This window comes from Pezoporus occidentalis, unplaced genomic scaffold (genome assembly GCF_034315485.1).
Source record: "Pezoporus occidentalis ecotype Australia unplaced genomic scaffold, CSIRO_AGI_Poc_V1 ctg123, whole genome shotgun sequence".
Classification (NCBI taxonomy): Eukaryota; Metazoa; Chordata; class Aves; order Psittaciformes; family Psittacidae; genus Pezoporus; species Pezoporus occidentalis.
In genome coordinates this window covers 1,853,024-1,876,588 of record NW_026913027.1, presented here as the reverse complement: position 1 = coordinate 1,876,588, position 23,565 = coordinate 1,853,024, and the positions used below count along the sequence as shown (strand labels likewise).

The 23,565-nt window shown below is 41.2% G+C and overlaps 1 protein-coding gene across 3 annotated transcripts in view; it reads left to right on the top strand.

Moving 5' to 3' along the window:
• Positions 1–10,138: 10,138 nt before the first annotated feature.
• GRIA3 (glutamate ionotropic receptor AMPA type subunit 3) overlaps positions 10,139–23,565 on the top strand; it is a 153,637-nt gene continuing 140,210 nt past the window's right edge. For all 3 annotated transcript variants that reach the window (XR_009962548.1, XM_062607471.1, XM_062607470.1), the window contains exons 1-2: positions 10,139–10,458; positions 11,299–11,457. Coding sequence is in view for 2 of the 3 variants with exons in the window: in XM_062607471.1 (XP_062463455.1) it covers positions 10,368–10,458; positions 11,299–11,457 (250 nt within the window). In the remaining variant the exon portion in view is untranslated. The remainder of the gene's footprint in view (positions 10,459–11,298; positions 11,458–23,565) is intronic.

Here is a 23,565-nt window from a genome sequence, read left to right as displayed (position 1 = left end):
CTGCATGGTTTTAAGATGTGACAATTGCAGCCTAATGAAGATAAAATTAGAATGGTATTTCCTCCTTCTTTCTGTATTTCTGATCTAATGACTTGCAGTCCAGTCTGATGTCCACTGATGTCAGTGAGGGTTTCTTATTCACGGTGCATGGGACCGGAATGTTATCTCGAGGTTACATCTTCATATTTTTATGCTTAATGGTCTGATGACCTTGAGGCTGTCTGTGATCTTTGAAAAACGCTGTTACTACTAAGAGCTGCCATTCAGCTTCCCTTTGGCTTGAGTAGCCTAAATGGTCTTGTATGTTCCAAAACCTCACAAATTCAGCAAAAGCCTTTTGATGAGCACCAACTAAATTGAGAGAGTAGATCTTCCCTGATGAACCAATTTGGGAAATTTTAGTTATGTTTTGTCATCAAAAATGAACGTTGCTGACGGATGTGAGAAGTGCTGTCAGCTGATCTTTGCGGTTTTAGCTTACAGCTATAGTTCTGGGGAAATTATTTTCATGTATCTATTTTAGAAGATCACTATCAGCTTATTTGAAATGTACCATAATCAAGGCATGCGTGAGTGTAAAGTTATGGGGACTCTGCTATTTGACCAAATGGCTCTGTAAATGTGAGCACGACAGGAATAATCTCTTACAAAAAAGCTGGCACGTATATTTTGCATACTGAAAATATGCATAAATTAGTTGGCTTTTGGTTCATTATTGTGCAAAGTATAGAAAAGGCATTCACTGCGAACAAGTAAAACAGCTGGATACTGGTCTTGTTTTAAATACAGATCTCAGCACTCCAGTAAGTTTCCAATGTCATCTCCAAAGTGAAATAACTGGTTTAGCTTGCGTGAAGCTCATGCTGCAGTCAAGGAGGCTCTGCAGTGAGCTAAACCAGCAGAATATATCTCAAGTACAAGACCATATTCACATAGTTCTGTGCCTATGTGGAGATATGTCCATCGTGGCCTGACATCTACTTCAGTTTGACAGTAGGTCTGCAGGGGTTATTTCTCAGACTGCTAATTGTCACTGACTTCAGTTTCCTTATATATTGATTCATGGAGTGTTCTAGAAAAAATTCTGCCTTTTCTGAATTAGTTTCATCCTCTGAATTACAGTTCCATTCCCAAGCCTCTTTTTCCTAGTCAGGCAGGGTCCTAATTTCCAAAAATCATATGTGATTTGACCTCTTAAAGCAACATCACTGGACTGGTAATTATCATATATCGATCTGTACACAGATTTGCTGTTGACTGCTGACTGAACAGGATCTGAGAGGGCTCCTGGCACCCTGAGCCATATTTTATAGTTAGCCATCATTGTATTTACAACAATGCAGCCTGCTGAGGTGATGTCTTTCAGCATTCTTCTGCAAGAAGAGTCAGAGCATGTGGAACAAAGGGTCAAATGCTCAGTAGAGCTGTACAAACTGGCAGGTAGCATCTAGCTAAGAGCCAAGTGGGAGACAAATTATTCAGAAACTAAGGGTCCAGGAGATGCAAATCTTGAGAAACTGTGGTCATTATGGTCCAATTCTATAGAAATAGAATACTCTCAATACATTAGTAAGTCCATAAAAGAGAGACTTATCCTTCAAACTGAATCCATAACCCATTGAGGTGTATGTAGCAAACACATGAATTTATGTGTGCCTTAAAGCCAAACTCCTCACTTGAGGAGTGCTGATGTACTTAGAAGTTGAATTCAGCTCTAACAGCGAAGCCAGGTTCAAAGTTCATGTATACAGAGGCATACAAGATCGCGTGATGCTGGGTGGAACGGGGTGGCCCTAAAGCTATGCATAAGCTTGCAGTGAAAACGTAGCCTTTGGTGCTGCTGTCACTGGATTTCACCTTTGACAGCAGAATGTTTCCCTAAAGAATAACAGAAACAAGTGCTTTCCAAAAGATTTCCAGCACAACGCCTTTCATATATACTTAATACTTCAAACCTTATAACAGCACTCCAGAAATTTACAGCACCAAGGAGCCACATTTAGCAACGCCTTTCCATTAATCTGCCTTTTCTTTTTTCTTCAATGGCATAATTATGTTAGAAATAAGGAAAGCAACTGTGTATTCACATTCCAATTTAACAGGGCCCAGTACTTTGCTAAAGCACTGCAGTGGATCCATTGGAGTTAATTATTATACAAGATTACATTGCAAATAGCAACAGTATGTCAAAGTAATGTGTAAGGTCTGCCTTGCAACACAAAAGCAAGAAATTTCAAAGTTAAGTCTAAAATTATGTGTTTGCATTTCCTCCTTAATGCACTACATCACACTTAAAGTATTACGTGTAAGACTGGCCATTTCTTAGCTAACCCTCCTGGTCACTGCACAGCTGATTGACAAGAAGGCATTACAGACAATTCTAAATTGTCTTGATTTTAGAGATTTAATTAACAGGTTAATCACCATGAAAGTAATTGTGCAGCTGGATGCTGCTCTAAGTCAGTGTCATAACCTAGGTACAGGAGGCAGAGGTACTGCTTCCGAAAAAGAGTGATTTTTATGTATTTTTAAGGTTTCAAGGCAGAACTGTAGGGTGACCTCTCTGCCACCTTCTTTCTCCAGAAACCAAATAAAATCCATGCTCTTTTATTTTATCCTTTCTGCTGTATAAAGAATAAATAGCTTATGAGATAAAAAAATATATATAAAATTCTAGTCCTGCTTTTCCTATTGTTTCCTAGCCTCCATTGCACCTCAGCACTGGATACATAGGAACAAAATAGGCTATTAGCTTTATTCAAAGACTATTGAAGTCAATAGAATGATGCTTAATGAATGTAATGGGTTTTAGATTAAACTCTAGGCTACTGCATCACAAGTACTAAGGAAATAGCATATGACTCATGGAAAGGAAGGATTTGACTTGATTTGCATTTATTGTTTTGTATTTGTTAAGATACACAAATTATTATCTGAGATTGAGCGTCCAGTTATGGTTTTATGTTTTGAACAGTTCTCTGTAGTACCAGAGGGGCCTCCAGCAGCAAGGGAAACAAACACATTTGATATCCTTAGTGTTTATAAAGCCATATAAAAGATAAAATAATAATTTAAGTGTAAAAAATCTTTTGAGATTTCTTTACATAATTTGAAGCAAGAAAAATCACAGTGTTTCTTTTCTCAGTTAATTTTGCACTCTTGAAACATGATTCTTCAGGGGGTAAGTATGCAGCTAAGCTAAATGGTAAAAACAAATGTTAAATTCAAGATTATAGAATCATTTTTAAATGAAAGGAAATTTCTGCCTAACCTTTAGTCTTAAGGGAAGCACAGAAGGATTGTTGTGTCTGCTACCTTGTTCCTAAAGAATACACACGGGAAGGTGAGAAGAGTGAAATTGAATATACAGATCACAGTGATCTTACATTAATGTTAGTGTTTGAGGGCTTAGTTGTTATTGAGTTGTTATAAGAACACAACAGAACCCAAAATAGAGTTCTAGCAGTTTACACATTCAAGGGTAGTTTCAAGATAAACTGATACTAAAACAACATTTAACACATGATAATAAATAAATATCTCTTTTTCTACAAATCACGTGTGTGGGCTCCTTGGGCCTCATGGGCTACTTCTGAAGAGTCTGCAGATGGTAATTAAGAAGAGTAAATCTATCGTCAGTCAATTTGCTATATAAGGACCACTGCAGATCTATTGGAAAATGCTTCTCTTCAAATTGACATAAGGTGAGAACTGCTATTACAAAACCCTTTTCCAGTTGTTCAGTTGGGTTTTTTTCACTTCTTCTGCCTTCTGTTGTGCTGAAAGAGCACGCAAAGAGTCAATTTTACACTGTAATTATCAAGATCCAGTATAACTGCTACAAGGTGCAATTTACCAAACCAAACAACTTTTAATAAGGAATGGAAGTTTCATACAGAACATTTCTGTTTACATTGGCTATATTGTTGATATCAGATCTTTACAAAAAAGCCACTGGGTTTCAAAGGATTTGCTTGTCTCCCAAACACTGCAGATTATCAGAACCACATTGTGTTATTCATATCAATGTTAAAACTCTAGTCATCTTTGTACTCTTGGTTAATCCCACCAAAATCAATAAACCAAATAACGTTAGGTGAAATTCATCCCTGAAGATGAACAATGCAAGTCCTTCACAATACAACAAAATATGATTTAAAGACTATATTAGACCTTTTAGTATACAGGGATCAAAATCTCCAGCTGGTGGGTTAGATTACAATGCTGCAATAGGGTATCTCTCCCTTCTGAAGGTTTTTACCTATTGCTGTCTCAGGTTCTGGGCTGTTCTGTAAATTCCCTATATTGACAGTTTGCTAGCATCCTTGGTGTTTTTCTTCCATTTATTGTCTTGTTAGACCTTGAGATGCTGTTGGAATTGGTGTTAGGTTAGGTAGGTTTTTAAGGGCAGGTTTTACCAGAGCTGCTCATTCTTACTATGTATGCTATATGCACCTTTTTCATCTAAGGAAATGCTTTATTTTCATGGAAGTTGTACAGGGAAATCTTTTCACATTTAAGATGACATTTCTTGGGCAGTGACAAAGCAAGGGAAAGACCAACACTTCCACAGAAAACACATTCCCCAGGACTAAGGGAGACACCATTTGAATCATAGAATCATAGAACAGTTAGGGTTGGAAAGGACCTTAAGATCATCTAATTCCAATCTCCCTGCCATGGGCAGGGACACCTCACACTAAACCATATCACCTAAGGTTCTGTCCAGCCCAGCCCTGAACAGTGCCAGGGATGGAACATTCATTCACAACATCCTTGGGCAACCCATTCCAGTGCCTCACCACCCTTACAGTAAAGAACTTCTTCCTTATATCTAACCTAAATATCCCCTCTTTAAGTTTTAACCCATCACCCCTTGTCCTGTCACTACAGTCCCTGATGAAGAGTCCCTCCCCAGTATCCCTATAGCTGCCCTTCAGATACTGGAAGGATGCTCTGAGGTCTCCATGCAGCCCCAACCTTCTCAGCTTCTTTTTCCAATTTCCTTCCCATATTAATACATTGTTTCTATGAATCAAATGAGCTCTAAAAAAAGAGAGTTGATTCCATGCCCTAGAGCTGCAAAGGCTTACTTCAGAAGTAAAACAGGTTCTTTGAAATTAGCAGAGAACTGAATGTCCGTTTTGAACTGAGATGAGGCGAGTCATGGTAATATATAAGCACACACTGGGAGGAAAGCAGACTTTTGATTGGCAAACATTTCTCTGAAGTGATTATTCACTACTTAGAGTTAAAAGAGATTGTCTTTAAGAACATATTTCAGTAATTATATACAGAAATTAAATAGTCAGTGGTCAGATTCTGCACAGTTCAAGTGGGTATGAACTGGATATAACTCCCAATATTGCTTGAAAAGTGTACTCATAGATATAAAAAAGAGAGAGAGGCATCACTTTATTAACAGTATATAGGGGATACCATTACTTTTTTATTTGATTTACTGTTTCCTGAAGTAATAAATATAGATGAGCACAGCAAAAGTACAGGTTTAAATAAGAATCACAGGGATGTGTTATGCCAGCAGTGCCTAGTGTACAGTTAATCAGAAAGCAGAAGGTAATATAAATTGTTTCTGACATTATGAGACTATAATAACAGTACATCTCCACCAGCCCTGTAGCTCTTAGAAGTATGTATCCTGAAGATACCACCAACCCAAGAAAAATGATGACATTTGTACATGCTTTTTCCACATTTGTGTCTTAGTTCTGCAATTGTAATACATATAGGTTATTACTGTAACAGTCAGTTCAGTTCCGATAAAAGTTGCTGCATGAATTTGCTTCTGCTACCTAACATTGAATTAGACTCCTGTAATGGAGCAATGACTTTTTTGTATCAACAAGTTTCCTCCTTGACCCTGTTCCTATATATATATATATATATATATATATATATATATATATAATCTTTCTGTGTACTAGAACATATTCCTATCTACCAGACCATATTATTCTGCCAGGATGTGTTGGGTAAAATCCTAGCTCAGATGGCAATAAACCTACTATGCATTTCTGTGGTCCCAGGATTTCACCTGTTAACTGTTCTTAGCAAAAATGAATAACAAGTCAGTGATTCAGGTAGTTTCCTATCCTGTCTCTAATGCTGACCAGTATAAAAACTGTCAGAGAACTTCAGACATACTGGAAACTCTCATCATGCATAAGAAGAGTTGATCTTTTCTGAGCCATTCAGGAGATACTTTTTTCTATGACTTCTTAATATTAATCCCAAAAGCTTTTTATTAGTTAGTCTAATGCATTTAATCTGCTAATTCACATAAAATTTGAAACTTTTAAAAACAATTATTTTTGCCAAGAGTGCTGTGTAGAAGACAGCTTTGTAGAAGACAGCTTTATAGAATAGCTATAAACTGCATAGCAGAATATTTCTCTTAAACTGTCTCTCTCTGCTGCCTTTTAATTTCATTTTATGTCTTTTGTTATTGCACGGTAATGAAAGGTAAACAGGAGAGTTTCTATAGTTTCTTCTATGCCCACTCAGAAGATAATCACATCTGAAGTAGATGTCCTTTTGACCTCTTTTCTAAAATATATGAAGCTGTTATGTCTGTATTCATCTTCCCTCTTTTGACACCAACTTTCCCCTCAACTCCTCTTATCTGTAGTTTCATCTTCTCCCTTCTCATCTTGCTTCTGTCTCTCCCCACTATCACTCTGTCTGTTAAGTGTCTATGGTAGAATTAATCCGTTTAGCTAATCTAAATGCTGACACTAACAGAAAGTTCAGTTAATTGTGTGTCCTTTGTTTTTATGAAGAAAACCAGATTAGAAAAGAAAAAAGAAAGAAAAGAAAAAAGGGAAAGGCTGTAAGACACAGTTGGTAATACATTTGTTGGCAATTATAACCTGTTATGGTTGGCATTATGAAAAACACAACTGGGAAACTCACTGCCTGACCTTCTCTCTTACAATTAGAAAAAGGAATGACAAAAGTGATAAATGCAGTCCAGTTAGGGTGAAGCTTAAGCCACAAAATCCTGGTGTAGATTTTGCCATGGCTTTATGCTAACACTATGGGTTTAACCTTGTAAAATCAGAAAGCTCAATGAGAAGAGTGTCCCAAATTCCATAGCATTTTTCTAATCCACTATTAAACATTACAATGAGGACACGTTAGCTAATTATAACTCAGTACCTCCTTCTCAGGTAGATAGTACACAGGATCCCCTACTGTCCTGGAACACTGTGAACCATCTACACGTGAAGCCCTGATTATCCTGCAAAATTTTGGTTGTATTTAGTTAGGGAAGGTTTGGGAAAGCGTCTGTTATGACCTTGGTTACCATGGCACTTATTAACTCAAGCCACTGAGCATACCTAGCAAAGTATACAAGCTACTTGCATGGTATTAATATCCAAATAAGCCAACTAATCCCCTATTGGTTTCGTCCTAGGACATGCTGGGTTTGCTGTAGGAAAGACAAACTGGGGTGGGGTCTCTTTGGGTTTCTCAAAATCTGTATGGGACTGCTGCTGTACCATTTGTATCTGCAAATAGTACCATGAGAGTAATTGCCTAAGCAAAAAAGCAACGTGCATACTGAAAATGCTAATAACAATGTATAGGGGCCTCATGAAGAAAAATGTGGGTGGTAATGAAAATCTATTTGTCTCTAAGCACAGATATATTTTGGGTTATAATAAGCCTCTCCAATTCGAGATGAGGCTGTGAAGCACCATTTTATTTGAGATGAGGTACCCACCCTACTGGCTGTGTATGAAAATGAGATTCTGCCACAAGCCACCTTTATTCACAGATATTTTCTCTCTTCTCTTGTTCTAACATCCATAATGTTAAACAATTTATGTCATACTTTTTCAGTACATCATCAGCTGTCAGTGTGGCAAGTAGCACTCAGCCTGGAGTACACAGCAGCAGGGATTGAGAAAACTTTGTGAGAGCAAGTAAACAGGAAGAAAGCAGAGCCACTGGGAAAGGACACAAAAAAAGGACAGCAGGACTTCATAGAGAATGTGTTAGAAATGGGCTGGAGGTGAGTAGAATCAGGAAATATAAGAAGTTTGCAAACAGAAAATTATTTGCTGATAGGAACCCGATTTTCAGAACTATCTTCAATGTCTAAACTTCAGGTACCTGTCTGTAGCTTTCAGGCCTGCTATGCTTATCTTAGGACATTTGAGAGAGTGCTCTACAGTTAAACTGCGCTGCTGCTCATGACCTTAATTCTGGTATAAAACATCCTGTTTAGGTGGGCTGGGCCAATTGCTTCCCTTGATTTTTAAGTTTTCACATCTGTAAAACAATGCAGTCATGCTTCACACGGATGTTTACAAGAATTCATTGGTAATATTAGCGGAGTGCTATAGGTACAAAGATGGACTTCATACCCCACCTATCCATACAGATAACCGTTTCTTTAAGTAGAGAGATAAAGTGACAACTGCTATCTCAATACTAACAAGGGACATTACCAGCCACCCTGCAGGCAGATGCTTGCCCCTGCCTGAACTGGATTAGACTCCATCTTCTGGGCATGATTTTCATAAAGAACACAACACGTAGCAATCAGTGCATGCACCTAGGAGCAAGTAGGAGTCAATCTATGTTACGCTCCTGCATCACGAATGTCCTGTTCCTGCATAATGTCCTGCTCTTCACCTGTGCTCTGGCTTCCCTGAAGAGCAGTGGTTTGAATCTGATGTTAACTCATTAGCCCATTAGCAGGAACGTGCCACCTTTCCCACGCTACAGACGGTGGCACAGGTTGATTATTTTGCAAATGCAAAGCCAGCTTCTTTTGGTGTTATCCCTAACTCAACTGAACACCAGAGCCTGAGGTTAAGGGTGGGGAGGGTGAGGAGGGTGTAAGGGAAGGGGAGCACAGAGTAGTTTATAGGGAAAGTAAACTGCTGAAAGCAGAGGAAAAGGAAAGAGTAAGTGAAGAACACCCTTCCCTGGTGGGTGGACTAGATGGCCTACTACCAATTTTCTGTCTCCATTTTGTACAGTTTTATGAGCCTCAAAGCAGCAAAAAAAGGAAAGAGCTACAGGATCCATTAGTGGGGTGTCAAGGAGACAGGTGCAGGATCAAGCCTCAGAGAGCTCAGCTTCAAGCAGCACAATAGCTCCCTAAGGATGTGCGGGCCAGAGGCACATAAAGGTTGGTGCTGAGCCAAGTGGATAGCAAAGAATTAAGTGTCCAGCACCCACCACCAGCCTACTCCGGGTGAGCCATGCTTCGTGCTCTGGGCTGGGACAGCACAGCATCTGGCAGGGATGTCTCCCAGACAGGGAGACTTTGTCGGATTTCCTTCCTTTAGAGGAGATAGGGAAGGAACCTAATATCCCCCTTGCGTGGGATGAACTCTTCCTTGTCTTTCTCCACTTCATGGCACTGTAGGCGGATGAATGCGGGAACCTCTTCCCTCAGGTGTTGGCACTGACAGAGGGATGGGGAGAGCCCAGGCAGCCCCTCTGGGAAAGCGCATCGCCTCTTCTCGCTGCCCTGTGCCCCTTCCAGCCCTCCCTCCGGCAGCCCCGCGCTCCCGCTTCCCCGCCAGCCCTCTCCCCTCCCGGGGGCCCTCTCCCCCGTCTGCCCCGCACCGCGGCCGCCGTCCTCTATCAGCCCAGCGGCAGGCCCGGTGCCACCGAGCCGCCCGACCCCTCACCCGGCCTCTCGCCCCTGACCGAGGCGCCTCTGCCGCCTTTCGGATCCCTGCCCCGAGGCTCCCGCACCGCCCGCCTTGCCCGGCCCCGGGCAGGACCCCGACCGCATCCCCTCGCACGGCCGCCTGCCTCCGGCTCAGTTGCCGCCCCTCCCCCGGCGGCAGCCAGGCGCACGCACCGCGCTCTCACACACACACACACACCACCGGGGCGATGCAGCTTTAAAGGGGCCAGCTGCAGCCCGGGGGCCGGCCCACGTGAGCCCGGTGAGCTCCCGCCGACCGCAGCCCCGAGCTCCGCCGCGGCCAGGAGACGCCAGCGCTGGGCGGGCCGGGCCGAGCGGAGCGGAGCGGCTGCCAGCCCGCCTCACGCCAAGTTTGATCGATAACCCCCGCCCGGCCCGGGCGGAGCACCCTCGCCGGCTCCGCTACCCACCATCTTTGGGGGAAGTCCTTGCGCTGGGGGGGGAAGCAATCTCGCAGCCAATGAGCCCTCCCCGGCTGGGGTGAAGACAACAGGAGAGGGATTTGGGGAAGGAAAAAAAAAATAAAAGAAAGGAAGGAAGGAGGGGGACCACCCTCCCACTACCTCCGCCAACATCGCCACCACCATTGACACTACTCCGAGTCTCCAGTTGCGCCCATGTCTGTGCCGCCAATTTCGTTTTAGGGGCTGAACCGCAGGGGCTGAAGAAAATGGGGCAGAGCGTGCCCCGGACCCTCCTGCTGCTGCTGGCGGGGCTGCTGGGGAAGGCTCTGGCAGGGTTCCCCAACACCATCAGTATCGGTAAGCGCCCGCCGCGGCACCGCGACCCGAGGCTTTCCCCCCCCCCCCCTGCAGCCGAGGAGGGGAAGTTGTGTGGAGGGGAGCGGGGGTGCAGCTCCGGGGCCAGCCCCGCTCCGGCTCCTGCCCGTCGTTGCGAGCGAGAAGCAGGAGCGATGCCCGGGCTGCGGCAGCGGGCGGCCGCGCTGTCCGCTCCCTTCAGAGCGGCGGAGGATGCGGTCCGTGCTCATGCGGAATCGCGCCCTGAAGCAGCGCATCCCGTGTAGCAAACAACGTGAGGGAATCACGGCGCCAGTCTGCAACGGCGTGCCCTGAACCCGGGGCCGGTGGAGCTGTGAGGCTGGGGGCACCCGGGTGGAACGGGGGACTTTCCCCTGCCTCTCCACCGGAGCAGCGCTCAGCTCTGCCTGATCTCCGCCAGACCGCTTAAAGCCGCACGTTTGCCACGCCACCCGTGTCCTTAGCCCATAACTCTACAGAGACGTTATTTGGGTAGTCTGGGGATAATTTAGGAGCACAGTTCCCCGAGTTGGACTCTTAAATCAGCGTGCGGACATCCTGTGGCAGTGGTCGGGTGTTAAAGATGTGCCTGCAGCTCCTGGTGACTCCGGATCGCTCCGGGGGCACCTGGATGTGGTGTATGGCTTTAAAAGCTTAACTTTGGACTCGGAGTACGTATTTCATATACGTGCTCTGTCAGAATTATGTGCTCGGGCTCAGCCTGCTCCTGCTCGTTCTTTCATGAGATGTGCGGTATGCAAATGAGACCTATTGCCACTGTTTCTCCTCAAAATTGGTTCTGAAATACCGTTTTGTTTTGTTTTGGTTTGTTTTCAATCCTAGGTGGACTTTTCATGAGGAACACTGTTCAGGAGCACAGTGCATTTCGGTTTGCTGTGCAGTTATACAACACAAACCAAAATACCACAGAAAAGCCCTTCCATTTGAACTATCATGTAGATCACTTGGACTCTTCCAACAGTTTTTCAGTGACAAATGCTTGTAAGTAAATACACGCTTTAAAAATATATATATATTTATTTGTTACTTGCATACATTTTCTCCCTGATAGCCTGGCTTTCTTGTTCATCCAAAATAATGCAACAAATGTGTGTACTGGCATGATGTTTAGTGGACTCGCAGCGTTATATGGTTGAATAATACCTTAGAGAAAGTTCTCTCACCACTTCTTTTCACCCTTTTAGTTTTGTTTTCCAGAGAAACAACCATCTTATTTATATAGTAGCGCTGTTTAGCTGTGATGAATTGCTGCTGAATTAACATCCCTTTTCTGTTGAGGCTACAACCTAGCTGTGTGAAACAGCATGATTTCAAATAAAACCAGCTGTTTAGAAGTGACCTTGAGGGGACATGGTAGAGGGGCTTACTTGCCTCCTCTACCCTGAAATACTGGGTTGTTTTCTTACACTGAGAGTCCTATTAAAAGCTGAGACAGTTATAAACTGACAAATACTGTTAGAGCTGAGGAGAGAGAAAATGGAACCAGAATGTTTAGCGTTATGAGAAATAGCTCTGCACAAGCAGTACGTACATATAATTTCAGCCTTTATTAACAGAAGAAGCAAAATAGAACTTTGAGTAGTGTTAATGTGGTGTTAAAATGTGAAATCGCTTTCTGAAAGACTGGTACATGTCCTGCATTTAAAAAAGCATTCCTTTAGCAATAGTAATTTTTGAGCATTTGGTGTACTGATGTGTCCAAGTTCACTTTTATACCTGTTTTATGGTAAGCCTTTGAAAATGAATGGAGTCTTCATGTGAAGTAGTTGCATGCCCTTTGCGGTATACAGAGATGTGCCTGTACATCATCTAAAGGGACTCTGAATGCGATGTGCTAACTTTGTGTTATGAACAGGAGCCCTGTTTATATACTCACAGTATAAAATGTTCTAAGAGGAAGCAGTGTGCTAAAATAAGTATTGGAGTACAGAAAACTTGCTTTAAAACAATTTAATGTTTTGAATATCTGCTATTTCTTCATTTTATTTGTTTCTTTGGGGCAGCATATTTCTTATATTCCTGTCCCATGCTGCATAATTGGAAGGCTACACAAGTAGACACTCTATCATTCTAGGATTTCAGGTATTTTCTGAGAAAGTTGATGGTTACAAAATATTCAACAAGGGAATAACTTGGAAAATTTTGGATTGGTATTCTAACATATCCCCCATGTGACTGGTTCTTGCTAGTGCAGCGTTACACTTTTTAAAGGGCTTTGAATTAGGACCTTTAAAACTTTTGCAGGGGGGTTAATTATATAATACCCAATAAAAATATTTGGTAAAGTGGAAAAATGATAAATAAAAGCGTGTCTGTACTTTGCATCTTATTTTACTAATCCTATCCGGCCCCAACAGCTCTTACAACAAATATCAGACTATTAATCCGTTATCAGTATAATCCCTTCAAGAGGCTGTATCTCAAACATAGTTTTCTAAGTATCAATTATATGGATTTAAACTAAATACATTAAACTGCTTGGGCGATTAATTATTAATTGCTTTTTAAAAGTTCTAGCAGCACTGCTTCTCAGATCCCCCCAGACAAGTGAACCACATACTCCTTCAGAAGCGATGTATTATTTGGTCATCATGCGTCTCATCTGACGCCTAATAATTTTTTTCATTGCTTAGTAAAAGCTGTGGCAATTTTAGTCAGATGAGCTGGTTTTCTGTAGCATAGGCCTGTACGTTCCAATACACGTTACCAGTGTAGTAAAATTGGGAAAACTTAAATCTCTGGAGAAACCATAGACCAGAGAACACCAACCTACAGTAACCTATTTAAAAATAGAAGACTTGAAAAAAGAAACGGAAGAAAATAAAAAGGTGACCTTCTCTATAGCTGTGTCAACCATCTGGTAATACTGGTGGTAGGGAAAGAATGCGGTGAGTCCAAGTCACCAGTCATCTAGGTCTCAGTAGCTCAATATAAATAATATAAAAAGAAAAATAGAACAGTTGCTCTTTTTGGACCTGAAACAATTATCTTTGAAAGTCAGAACGCTCCTACATATCAATGCATTATAGTGAGCTAATAGCTCCTCACACTACCTGGCTAACATGTAGAACATTGCGGCCTAAGTACCCTTAATCACATCCTCACTTCCCAGTGGAGTGGCAGATAATTTCAGGGTGCTGCCATAGCCATGAAGGAATTATTCCCACAACATTTTTACTTCTCTTAGAGATAAGCATATATTTTCTCCAGAGCTGTCACACAGCCGTTTGATCAATATTTGCAATTGGCAGAGATCCATAGGAGAGGAACCTGCAGTGACTCTTGACTGCCTTCGCTGGAGAAGGGAGGCTGTGACTGACTTTGTGGAGCTGAAGGAAAACTGGAGAAATTGTAGCATGTGTAGCTTGAGCCTAGGGCCTGTACTGATCAGTATCCATAAAATAATACTTTTTATTCTTTGCTTTGATCTATGTGATAGTTGACTGTAGTAAGTGTTCATGTGTGCAGGAATTGGGGGGGGGGGGTGTCTCTGCTCAGGAGAGACTTATGTTCTTACCATACAGCTGCATATCCCTGTTGGTGCAATCTGGTGCATTCCGGAGGCAGGAGGAAAAAAAAAAGTCTCTTGTGAAGTATCCTCATGAGCCAGAGATAAAAAGCCCACCTTAGGCAGGTCTGATTTGGCAATATCCCAGCATGGGAACAAACTTGTTTAGAAGCAAAAGAAAATTCCTGCCCTAAGCCCCTCCCTCTCATTCCTTTTTCAGTTAAATTATGCATAATTTGATTTATGTACACGTATTCCCTGCTTCACTGCTACATGGAGCCTCTCTCTGTGTATTTCATTTACAAACATGCCCACAGTATTCATCCACTCTGTATTTATCTTCCTACCTATTTATTTAGCTGTACAATATCTTAACAGAGAGAAAATACAAGCACAGATGGAAATTCCGATGTATTTAAATGTGAATTGAAGTTTATCAGTGGGCTCAGGGAGGGAGGGGATTTATTACATCTTTGAAAATATAAAGCTTTTTGCCACAAGGGAAGAAAAACGGAAAGGAAAAAAGTTAGCTTGACTTGTGAATGAATAAAATCAAGTAAAACGTGGATGTTATTTTTTCTTCAAGAAAGCTCGTGTAGGGAGGGAGATGGCTTTTTCGAAATAATATGACTATAACAACTCAAATGTATAAATTCATCACTGGAGCACCTCTTATGTTGTTCTTATAACCTCTGATAAAGGATGTTATTATTAATGTTGACTTATGCATGCAGTTCTGCAGATCAAATTCCCTCGAAATAACCCACGTATGTCTTTCTGCTCTGCACTTGTAGTGCACTGTACTAACACTGCTCTAGCCTCTGCAGTGTCAGCTCATTAGCACACAGATCTCATATTCCCTCTCTGCACTGTCATTGCAAAAAATTGCTGTTGTACACCTTTACAGCCAACAAACGTGCACTTGTGATATGTACAGTTTTCAAGAAATATGTAGGAAAGTCAACCTTCTATGCAGTCCAGCTGGAATTTCTCAAAATAAAGCGTTAGTTTTCATTAAAATCTGTTGATCATGTAATGATAGTGGTGGGATGTGTATGGGTGAAAAGGGGCTGTGATTGCAGAATCTAATTAATCTACAGGCAGATTCCCTCTCTCAGCTAACCTATCAGCTGCAAATTCTTGTCCTGGCAATTTTTCTGAGTCATTTCTCATGTATCTTCTGAACCCAGAAGGCTTTTTGTGTTTTACCAAATGATGATATGTAGTGTTTTTTTCCACAGGCACTCGTTCTTTAAGAAACAAAAAGAGAAGATAGAATGATGCGCTTACTTTAAGTTGCTAGAATCTTGTAAGTGCATGCTTTTTAAAGAGGTCTGACTTCAGACTTTGTTAGGAAATTTTTCTTTAGCATCCTTGCAGTCCTTGTGTTTAATCTTTGAAATACAACTTAGAAGGTTTTAGTAGAAAAAGTGCCTGTTTGTTGTTTGAGAGCATTGCAGAGAATGATACCGCAGGGCTAGTAGCAGGCAATTTTTTTCCAGTTTAACTATATTACTCCCTTTTCCAAAGCACAGGTGTGCATATATAAATAAATATATACGTATGAATACTTACTCGCACATGTGCACACACACACACACACACACACACTTTTTCTTTACTCAGCATTTATTTTTGCTAGTGGGCAGATACTTGTTTCCCTTGCATCTGTATGCTCTTTGGCCAGCTGGCAAAGGACACAGATGCTGAAAGTGGTCAGCTCCCTTCTGCCAAAAGCATAAGCATGTCTCGCTAGAGTCTTGCCAAGTTTTGGCCATGTACCGGTGGTTTTGTGTGGGTAGAGACCGTAGGGTAGATGCCTCACTCTCATGATAAGGAATGCACTGTGGTTTCTCCAAGCATCCGTGGTAGAACACCTGGAAATGTGCTTTCTGCACAAACCATTACAGATCCCTGAAAATGCCTTTTATGTTGCAGAACGTGCTCAAGTATTGTGTGTTACTCCTGTATGACAAAGAGAATCAGCAGGCTTCAGTTTAGGAGTCAAAGCTTTTGCAGTATTGGGCTAGTTCGAAAAGTGAAGGGTGTGTTTCAACTTAAGTTTCTTTGCACTTCATGGTAGAGGAGATGATTTATCATTAAACTGAATGTGATCTTTCTGTTAGCAGAAAGCCCCATACAGCTTTCAAGAATGTTTTATTATTTCTTAATGTTAAAATAAGCTGGCTCTTCTTGCTCTCCACCTTTGCTGTATGCATAGCATTTACATACCACTTAGATGTTAGGGTTCCATTTAACTCACATTGTAGAGGAAAAAAAATCTTGGACACTTCTGTGAGAAACTTTGAATTCACCAAATGAATGAAGAATTAGGCATGATGAAGAGCGCCATTCACTTGTTCAGTTTCAGGGAAATTTTGTGCAGATGTATAGGTGAAATTGTTCATTTTTCCAATAGAACACGGGGCCTGGGGATCCATGAGACTATTGGCATGAGTTGGAGAGCTACTGATTAACTACACGTTCCAATAAAATGTGTAGCAGCTGTAGTTTATCTCTGGGAGGAAATGGAGATACCATGATGGGAAACAAGCCTGTTACAGTAGCTTTTAACAACAACAAAACCCCACAGTTTTGTTGAAGGCTGACTTGGGATCTTGTCCAAGAGCCACAGAGAACAGTGGGTTTCTTTCCTCTGGGTTCGTGGTGTTCAGTGTCTGGGAGGTGGGAGGCCTTCCTACTGCAAGTGTAGGACTGTTACGCAAGAAGGTGTGAAATGAGGGAGCTGATACATCTTTAATAGATTCTTTATTTTTGCAATCCAGCGATTTAACATTTTTCCATTTAAAGTACATATTTTGTCATTACTGATTTTGGAATGCTAATTTTGATTTAGTCAGGTGTCCTTAAAATGCTTTAGAATATGTTATTTTTAAAGCAGTAACAGTTTGGTTTCGTAGTTCAGTTGCAAACCAAGCCAAACCATATAATGAAAAAGTTGTGTTCCTTTATTGTGATTAAGATGTTTATGTTGAATTTGTATTTGGCATTTAAGTTACAGCCTAAGATCAGTACTTTCTATGCTGCTGTGAAGTACAAATCACTGGAAGACCATGGCTCCATTTTTAAGAGAACTCAAAAGGCAGCCAAAATCTCTGTGCCTATTGTCATGAGTTCTGCTATCCAGGGTCTTTTACCTCCACTGGAATAATATGGCAGTCTAAAAATAGAAATATAAAAATGATTGATCTAGATCTAACCGGTGTCTGTGAAACTGTGATGATCACCAGTGAAACTGTTTCCAGATTTCATCTGCGGGGATTCTTTTTCTTCTAAATGTGTGTGTTACGTTTCCTGTCAGAGGCAGAGACGTGCTTCCGTATGTTATATCACCTGCTTTATGTTATTGTTGATCTCCAGAATATCAGATGCCCTAGAAACCTCAAACTTGAAACAAACTTGAAGCTTTTCATGTGCAGTCACCTGATGGAAGGCTCCAAAGTAGACGCTCACATTTGGCTGTTTGTAGTCATTGTAGTGTGCGTACTAGTATTATCACATAGCTTCACAGTGTGTGCTCTGGCCTGACCGTATCGAGGAGTTTGCCGATATTTGTGTAGTACCAGAAATGCAGAGTTCATTTATCAGTTTGTAGTTATATGTGAAACGTCTAGAGGTGCATGCCTTTTAGTTGATCTTAACAATGTAATTATTATAATAATTATAATATATTGTAATAATGCAGTAATAATGTAATTATTAGGGCTAAAACTATCATATGTACACATCAAGAGAGAAACAGGAGATTAGGTTTCTGTGTAAAGAGGAAAAGTGAATGGAGAAACCAATTATGTGAATGAATCCACCTAGCAGTTGTTCATGCATATCCTCCTTGTGGTGTCTGAGGCACTGGATCTCTTTTATCATCTTAACCACTTCTAAAATAGTGAGTGCACCGTGCAGCCTGTACACATACACTGCGCAGGAGGCACAGAAACCCTTATGCATGAGGATCAACCTGCAGGGATGCTGTGCTGCGGATAACTTGCCCAGACACTTGCAGAAAGGGTGAATTGCTTTCCTAGAGGTGGATGATAGCTCAGGTGAGGACTTTTCTGCTGTAATGGAGTGGCCTATCTGATCACTAGTATGTAATTACTTTGCTAGACTGGATGTTTCAGATATGCTGAAAGTTTTCTGTTTGTTTGCTGGTTTTGGTTTGTTTGTTTTTTTTTCAAACACAATTTACAAAGTATTCCCGTTGAGACCACTTGTAAGTTACATGATTGCCTTTGGATGTTTGGTCCTGCCCTTGTGTTGGGATTGTATTTGCTGGAGTTTATTCAAAGGTGGTGTTTGAAATTTTGATAAAGAATTAGAATACAAATGCAGGGCTGCATGGTTACTTCACTGTCTTGAATCCTCTCCAATAAAAAACCTGTCTTTACTAAGATATGCAGGTATCTGGGAGAAGTACATACGCTCTGATGGTACACAGTCCATGTGTACTTACTTCATTCCATGTATACTTCATTATTTTCCCAGCTCTTTCTCCTGGACTTAAGTATGAAACGGTGCTTGCTGGTTTCACCATCAGTAGTTTTATTTATATGCAAACAAGCATTTGGGCCCAGCCCATGTGGTAAAGGGGTTGAACCTGGGCAATTGTAGAGTTTTCTGGTGGCTCTTGGCATGATTTGGAGTAAGTCAGTTTGTACTTTTGGTAGTGCCATTTTGTTATCTCTCGTACAAGGGTAATACAAATTTACCCTTATCAGACAGTATTGCGGGGCTGTTTGCAGTGAAAAACTTGGAGACTTTGGCTAACATCATCTTTTTCATTTTACTGATCACTTCTTCCACTTCCCTTCCTAAAACAACAACAACAAAAAAAAGCCAAAACCAAACCCAAAAGCTAAACAACCCCCCACCAAAACCCAGCTTACTCTTCATGCTTCTGAAAAATAAATTGAAATTAGCACTTGCTAATTAGCTGTCCTTGTCAGAAGAAGATGTACATTCCCACTGATGGACCTGGGAGAACATGTGTCACAGCTGTACAGCAACCCCATTTATCACTTGACAAAGGAGAAATTTTCCGCTCTTTACCTGAATAAGCAAAGCTGTGGGAAAGGAAGTAAGTTCATTATTCAAAAGTTCTTTATCTCCTACACATCCTGGATCTCTATTGGAAGTATGGTCCTTACTTCTACAGCACAGGATATGCTCAACTTGCCCACCTGACCCATGCTTGGACTGCTCATTTGAGCCGTAGGAGAAAAAGCTGTCTTGACTAGATGTGGTGGTGCCTGTTCATTTCTCCCAGTGAGGTCTGCAGAGCATGCTGTCATGTAATCAGTATCTCACAGCTGCCAGCTTTTCCAGATGTACAGCGCTGCATTTCAGGGCTGGTGCCTTCCAGGATTTCCATGTCTGATACGCATTTCAGAGATCTTAGTCTGAAATAGGTGCTGCAGCCCACTTAGGGACTATGGATTGGGTCTTAGGAATTACAGAGTTGCTGCATCATGACACACATCCCAATTGGTTTCTGTACCCTGCTGTGTATGCTCAAGTCCTTAAAACTTTTTGCTGGTTGTTGCTGTTTGTGTTTTTCTTCTGAGGGGAAGTGCAGGGGGAGAGATGGCTTGGGGAGAATTGGTAATTGATAAGTTTTTTCAGGTGATGAACTGTCCAAGGCCTCTCTAGAAGAAAACATGGCGAGATAATGGTTTTTACTGACTGCAGGGGTTTTGTCTTCAGAGGCTTTACCACTTGTGTCACCAAGTTTGGATTCTAATGAAGTCTGATGGTTGGAAAACTCAAGTTCATGTGCCTTCTTTTTTTCCAGCAGTTAGATGAGAGCTAATTAGAATCCATTGATCTGCAAAGGACTGACCCAGGGTCTAACCCTGAATTGAATCAAAACTGTTAGGGGAATTCTAAATTGTCTAGCAAGTTTAATTTACTCGGCCATCTTTCTCCAAAATTTTTATGCAGCCAGGGAGCATCTCTAGAGTGCTTTACTACCATTGTGGAGAATGTCAAAAGGAGTTGGACCTAATGAAATGCTGAATGAGTAAGCAGTCAGCATAATACTTGCTGTCCTACTTTGAATTTCCTTTTTAAAACATTGCTTTTTGTGCCTATTTCCTTATCATTTCTTGATGAATATAAAATAATACTGAAGAGAAGAAAATTACACAGCTGTCCTGTGCCAGCTAATCCTATTTCTTTCCTGTTTTGGCCACATCAGCAGAGTGATCCTCATGACCAGTGGTAGTATTTATATTCCTTGGCCAACTCAGACCAAGTTCCTCCATAGAACCATTGTTCATCCCAGAACATCATCCTGCATGACTTCAAAAACATGTGATTGAAAAGGATGGGAGCTGTGCAACTTGCTAATTTTTTAAATTAAGATGTAGTTCCAAAAAGGTTTTAAAGGTTAGATTGGGATCAACCAAAAAGTTGGAGAATTAAAAATAAAAGCTTTCAAAATAGTTTCAGACTTCAGACTGTTGACTCAGATTCAGTTGAAGCCAAGTGTTTTGTTTTGGAAATGATGAGGTTTGGGTTTTGTACATTTTTGTTCTTGACTGAAACAATTTGGTGCAGCTTATCCTAGTTAGCAGGATGTTTCTGCAAACAAGAATCTGTCTTTTTCAGTGTAAAAAGACCTGTTCTGTCCTATTTTTATAATGACATATAGATGATGGATGTGGAAAAAAGAAGTGTATGCTTGGAAGAAGCTGTCTAGGTTTTTGCAGGGGATAGAGTTCAAGCTGCTTGTGATGGATTTTATGGATAGACAATTTTTGTCAGTTGAAGTATGTATAGCATGTCTTTCCACACCATCTACAGGCAACTTACTTTATTACCTGGAGAGGCAGGGAGATAAGCCCAGAATTGATCAAAATGATACCAGTTAACCCTCCTGAAGTTTTCCACTCTGCAGTTTGGCGCTCCAGGTGCAGAAATTGCCTTGTTTAAAGCATGAATCAGTGTAGCTTTACTGCATGCAGAGCGTAGTAAATGTAGTGATGGTTTCTACAGCCACAACGTCCTGTTTCAGAGGTGTGCATTCATATGCACCAGATGTACTTTACTGCCACTTGTTTTGTTCTGTGTAACAGAAAAAGAAATTTCATGCAGTGATACTTATGCATATCTGCAGTGACCACTGGGACCTAAATGTTTTAGTGCTTCATTATTCTACCCTAACAGAAAGCAAAAAAAGCAGTCTCTTTGTATCCCATTAGATAAATAGGGGCAGTCAAGATACATAATGGAGTCTTGTTGTAATCTGATTTACACCAGGGTAAATTTGGAGTAGCTCTGGAGGGAGGTGAAGGGGTGAACCCAGTAAAGGGTAAAAAAAGAGTGGTCCCTCATGGGGTATTCCTGGCTCTAAGCCTCCTGATAAGTGGGGGATGTGGGTCCAGGACAGCCAATGAATTCTTTGAGGGAGACTCGGAGCATTTTAATCAGTAGCATACCTCTCCTCCAGGACTGCCCAGGTTGTCCAGGCTCTTGACTTCAATAGCTAACAGAATACACCCTTGTGTAGCATTGCACATATTTCCTCTTGGAACTTTGGGAAATTTAACAAGATATTCATGTTCAGCAGTAATAAGTGTCCCTTTATAAATGATACTGGGTATCTCAAAAGTATCTGTAATAGACTGTAGTGCAGAATCTGCCAAAGAAAGATTTTGTTTTTCAATTGAAACAAAATGGTGTAAATCAAGCAGTCTCAAGCGGAAAGTGCTGACCTTGCTTTTAGCAGGAGTCACCTATACCTTCCCTACTTTCAGATTTTCATCTCTCTTTTTCCTTTCCCTCATATATGTATTTTAGTAGCTGTGAACCTTTCACTACTTTTCTCTCTCTGCATCAGTTTATGGATTTTGCAGTTCTTGTATGAAGAGAGGCTGTGTGGCATTAAAGACCATAGACTCATTCATGACATTTAACTCATTGTGTCTCTTATGTGCTTGCATGGCGACTGATTATAAAACACAACACCTTTTTCTGAGTCGCTCTAGAGGTAATTCAAGAACAGATATATGGCAAAACAGGGTCTTTTGGCTGAAGCATAAAGCTAACATTTTAACCTGTTTTCATCTGCAAAAACACCCTGCTATTTTTAATGAATAGGCAACCTATCATGGGTTGTGATGCTGCTAACTCCTGCAGCCTGGTCAGGTTCCAGCTTGGATGAGTATCAACCTAAATCAGTTAATCTTCTGGAAGCTTTATTCAGATAAATTATCTGCACTTCCTGTCTTAAATTCTTATTGTGGTGTTCTGCAGTGCTAGCCCCTGTTTCACTTCAGATGCATTTGAGATTTGAGGCAGTCTGCATATGCAGGAGGATACAGTTTGATATTAAAGTACATTTTCCTTGCGGGCTTTTCTGAAAAGATACTATGCTTCCTTGGTAATGTCTGGAGATTCCCTGTGTTAATAAGAATTTTGTTAGCTGATTCCAGAATCTGCTGCTCTGGAATAGTCTGCCTTAATCAGGATCTCCACATGAATTTAAGAATGCCATCTTTCTGGACAAAATTGCAAGCAGGATTAATATGATTCCTCCTTTCTACTACGTGGTCTCTAAAAATGCTTCCATCAGCCCTGTGTATGCTGGCTTCAATTCAGTCTGTTGCAACATTCGCTGTAAGGGGATTAAAATCTTGTTGGAAATAACTTAATCAGAATCGATTATTAATTGTGTTTTCAAGAAGCTTGGGTGAAGCTATGTGTGAAATATGAATCTATCATTTCAGTTTCTCAGAGATTCAGCTGTGTAATTCAGTGTATGTGGAGTAGTCTTGCAAAAAGCATCGGAAAGCTCCAAAGACAGGAGACCTTCTCTTGCAAAATGGATGTGGGAAGGGCTGTAGCAGTTTAAGATTCTCCGCTGCTATCCTGCCTGCCTCATTCCTGGATGAAAGGTGCTATAGAAGTGTAAAACATTAAGATCAAACCTCCTGGGTAATCAGGACTGTGACTTTGTTCTGCATGACAGAGAGGGCCCTGAAGTTGAGCCGCTGCTGCCTGCCTTCACCGCTGAGCCTGCCAGCAAAAGGGTCAATTAGTGCCAACTGCAGGAATGTGGCTCCCTTACAAAGGCCTGCGTCCACTTTGAACTGTTCATTTAAGCTCTCATTATAGACTTCAGGTTAATAGCAGGGTTTGTTGCTACCTAATCATTTACCTGAAAGTGAGAGGTTTTATTTTACCAGTTTAGCTCTCCTCCTACCCAGTTTGTTTGGGGTGTTTTTTCTGACTAAGTCCAACGTTAAATCTCTGGAAGAAGTCTCTTATGTTGTGCTGTGATGATTACAGTTCAAGTATGTAGAGATTTATTGACAGTATAGAATAAAAAGTAGCTACTTTATTGCTTTGATCATCAATATTTTAAAGATCTGCAGCTTGATAAATTCAGCCATTCTTAAAAGCTGATTTTTCCCTATGAATGTCCTACAGGCAGTTTAACACTATAATTCATTTTAAACCAGCCGATGACTTCCTGTTTGCAAAGGCAACTTCCACAGCACAGCCTGTCTCATTTCCCAGAGGTGTAAAGGCGCCAGCTGAGTTGTGAGCTCCACTGT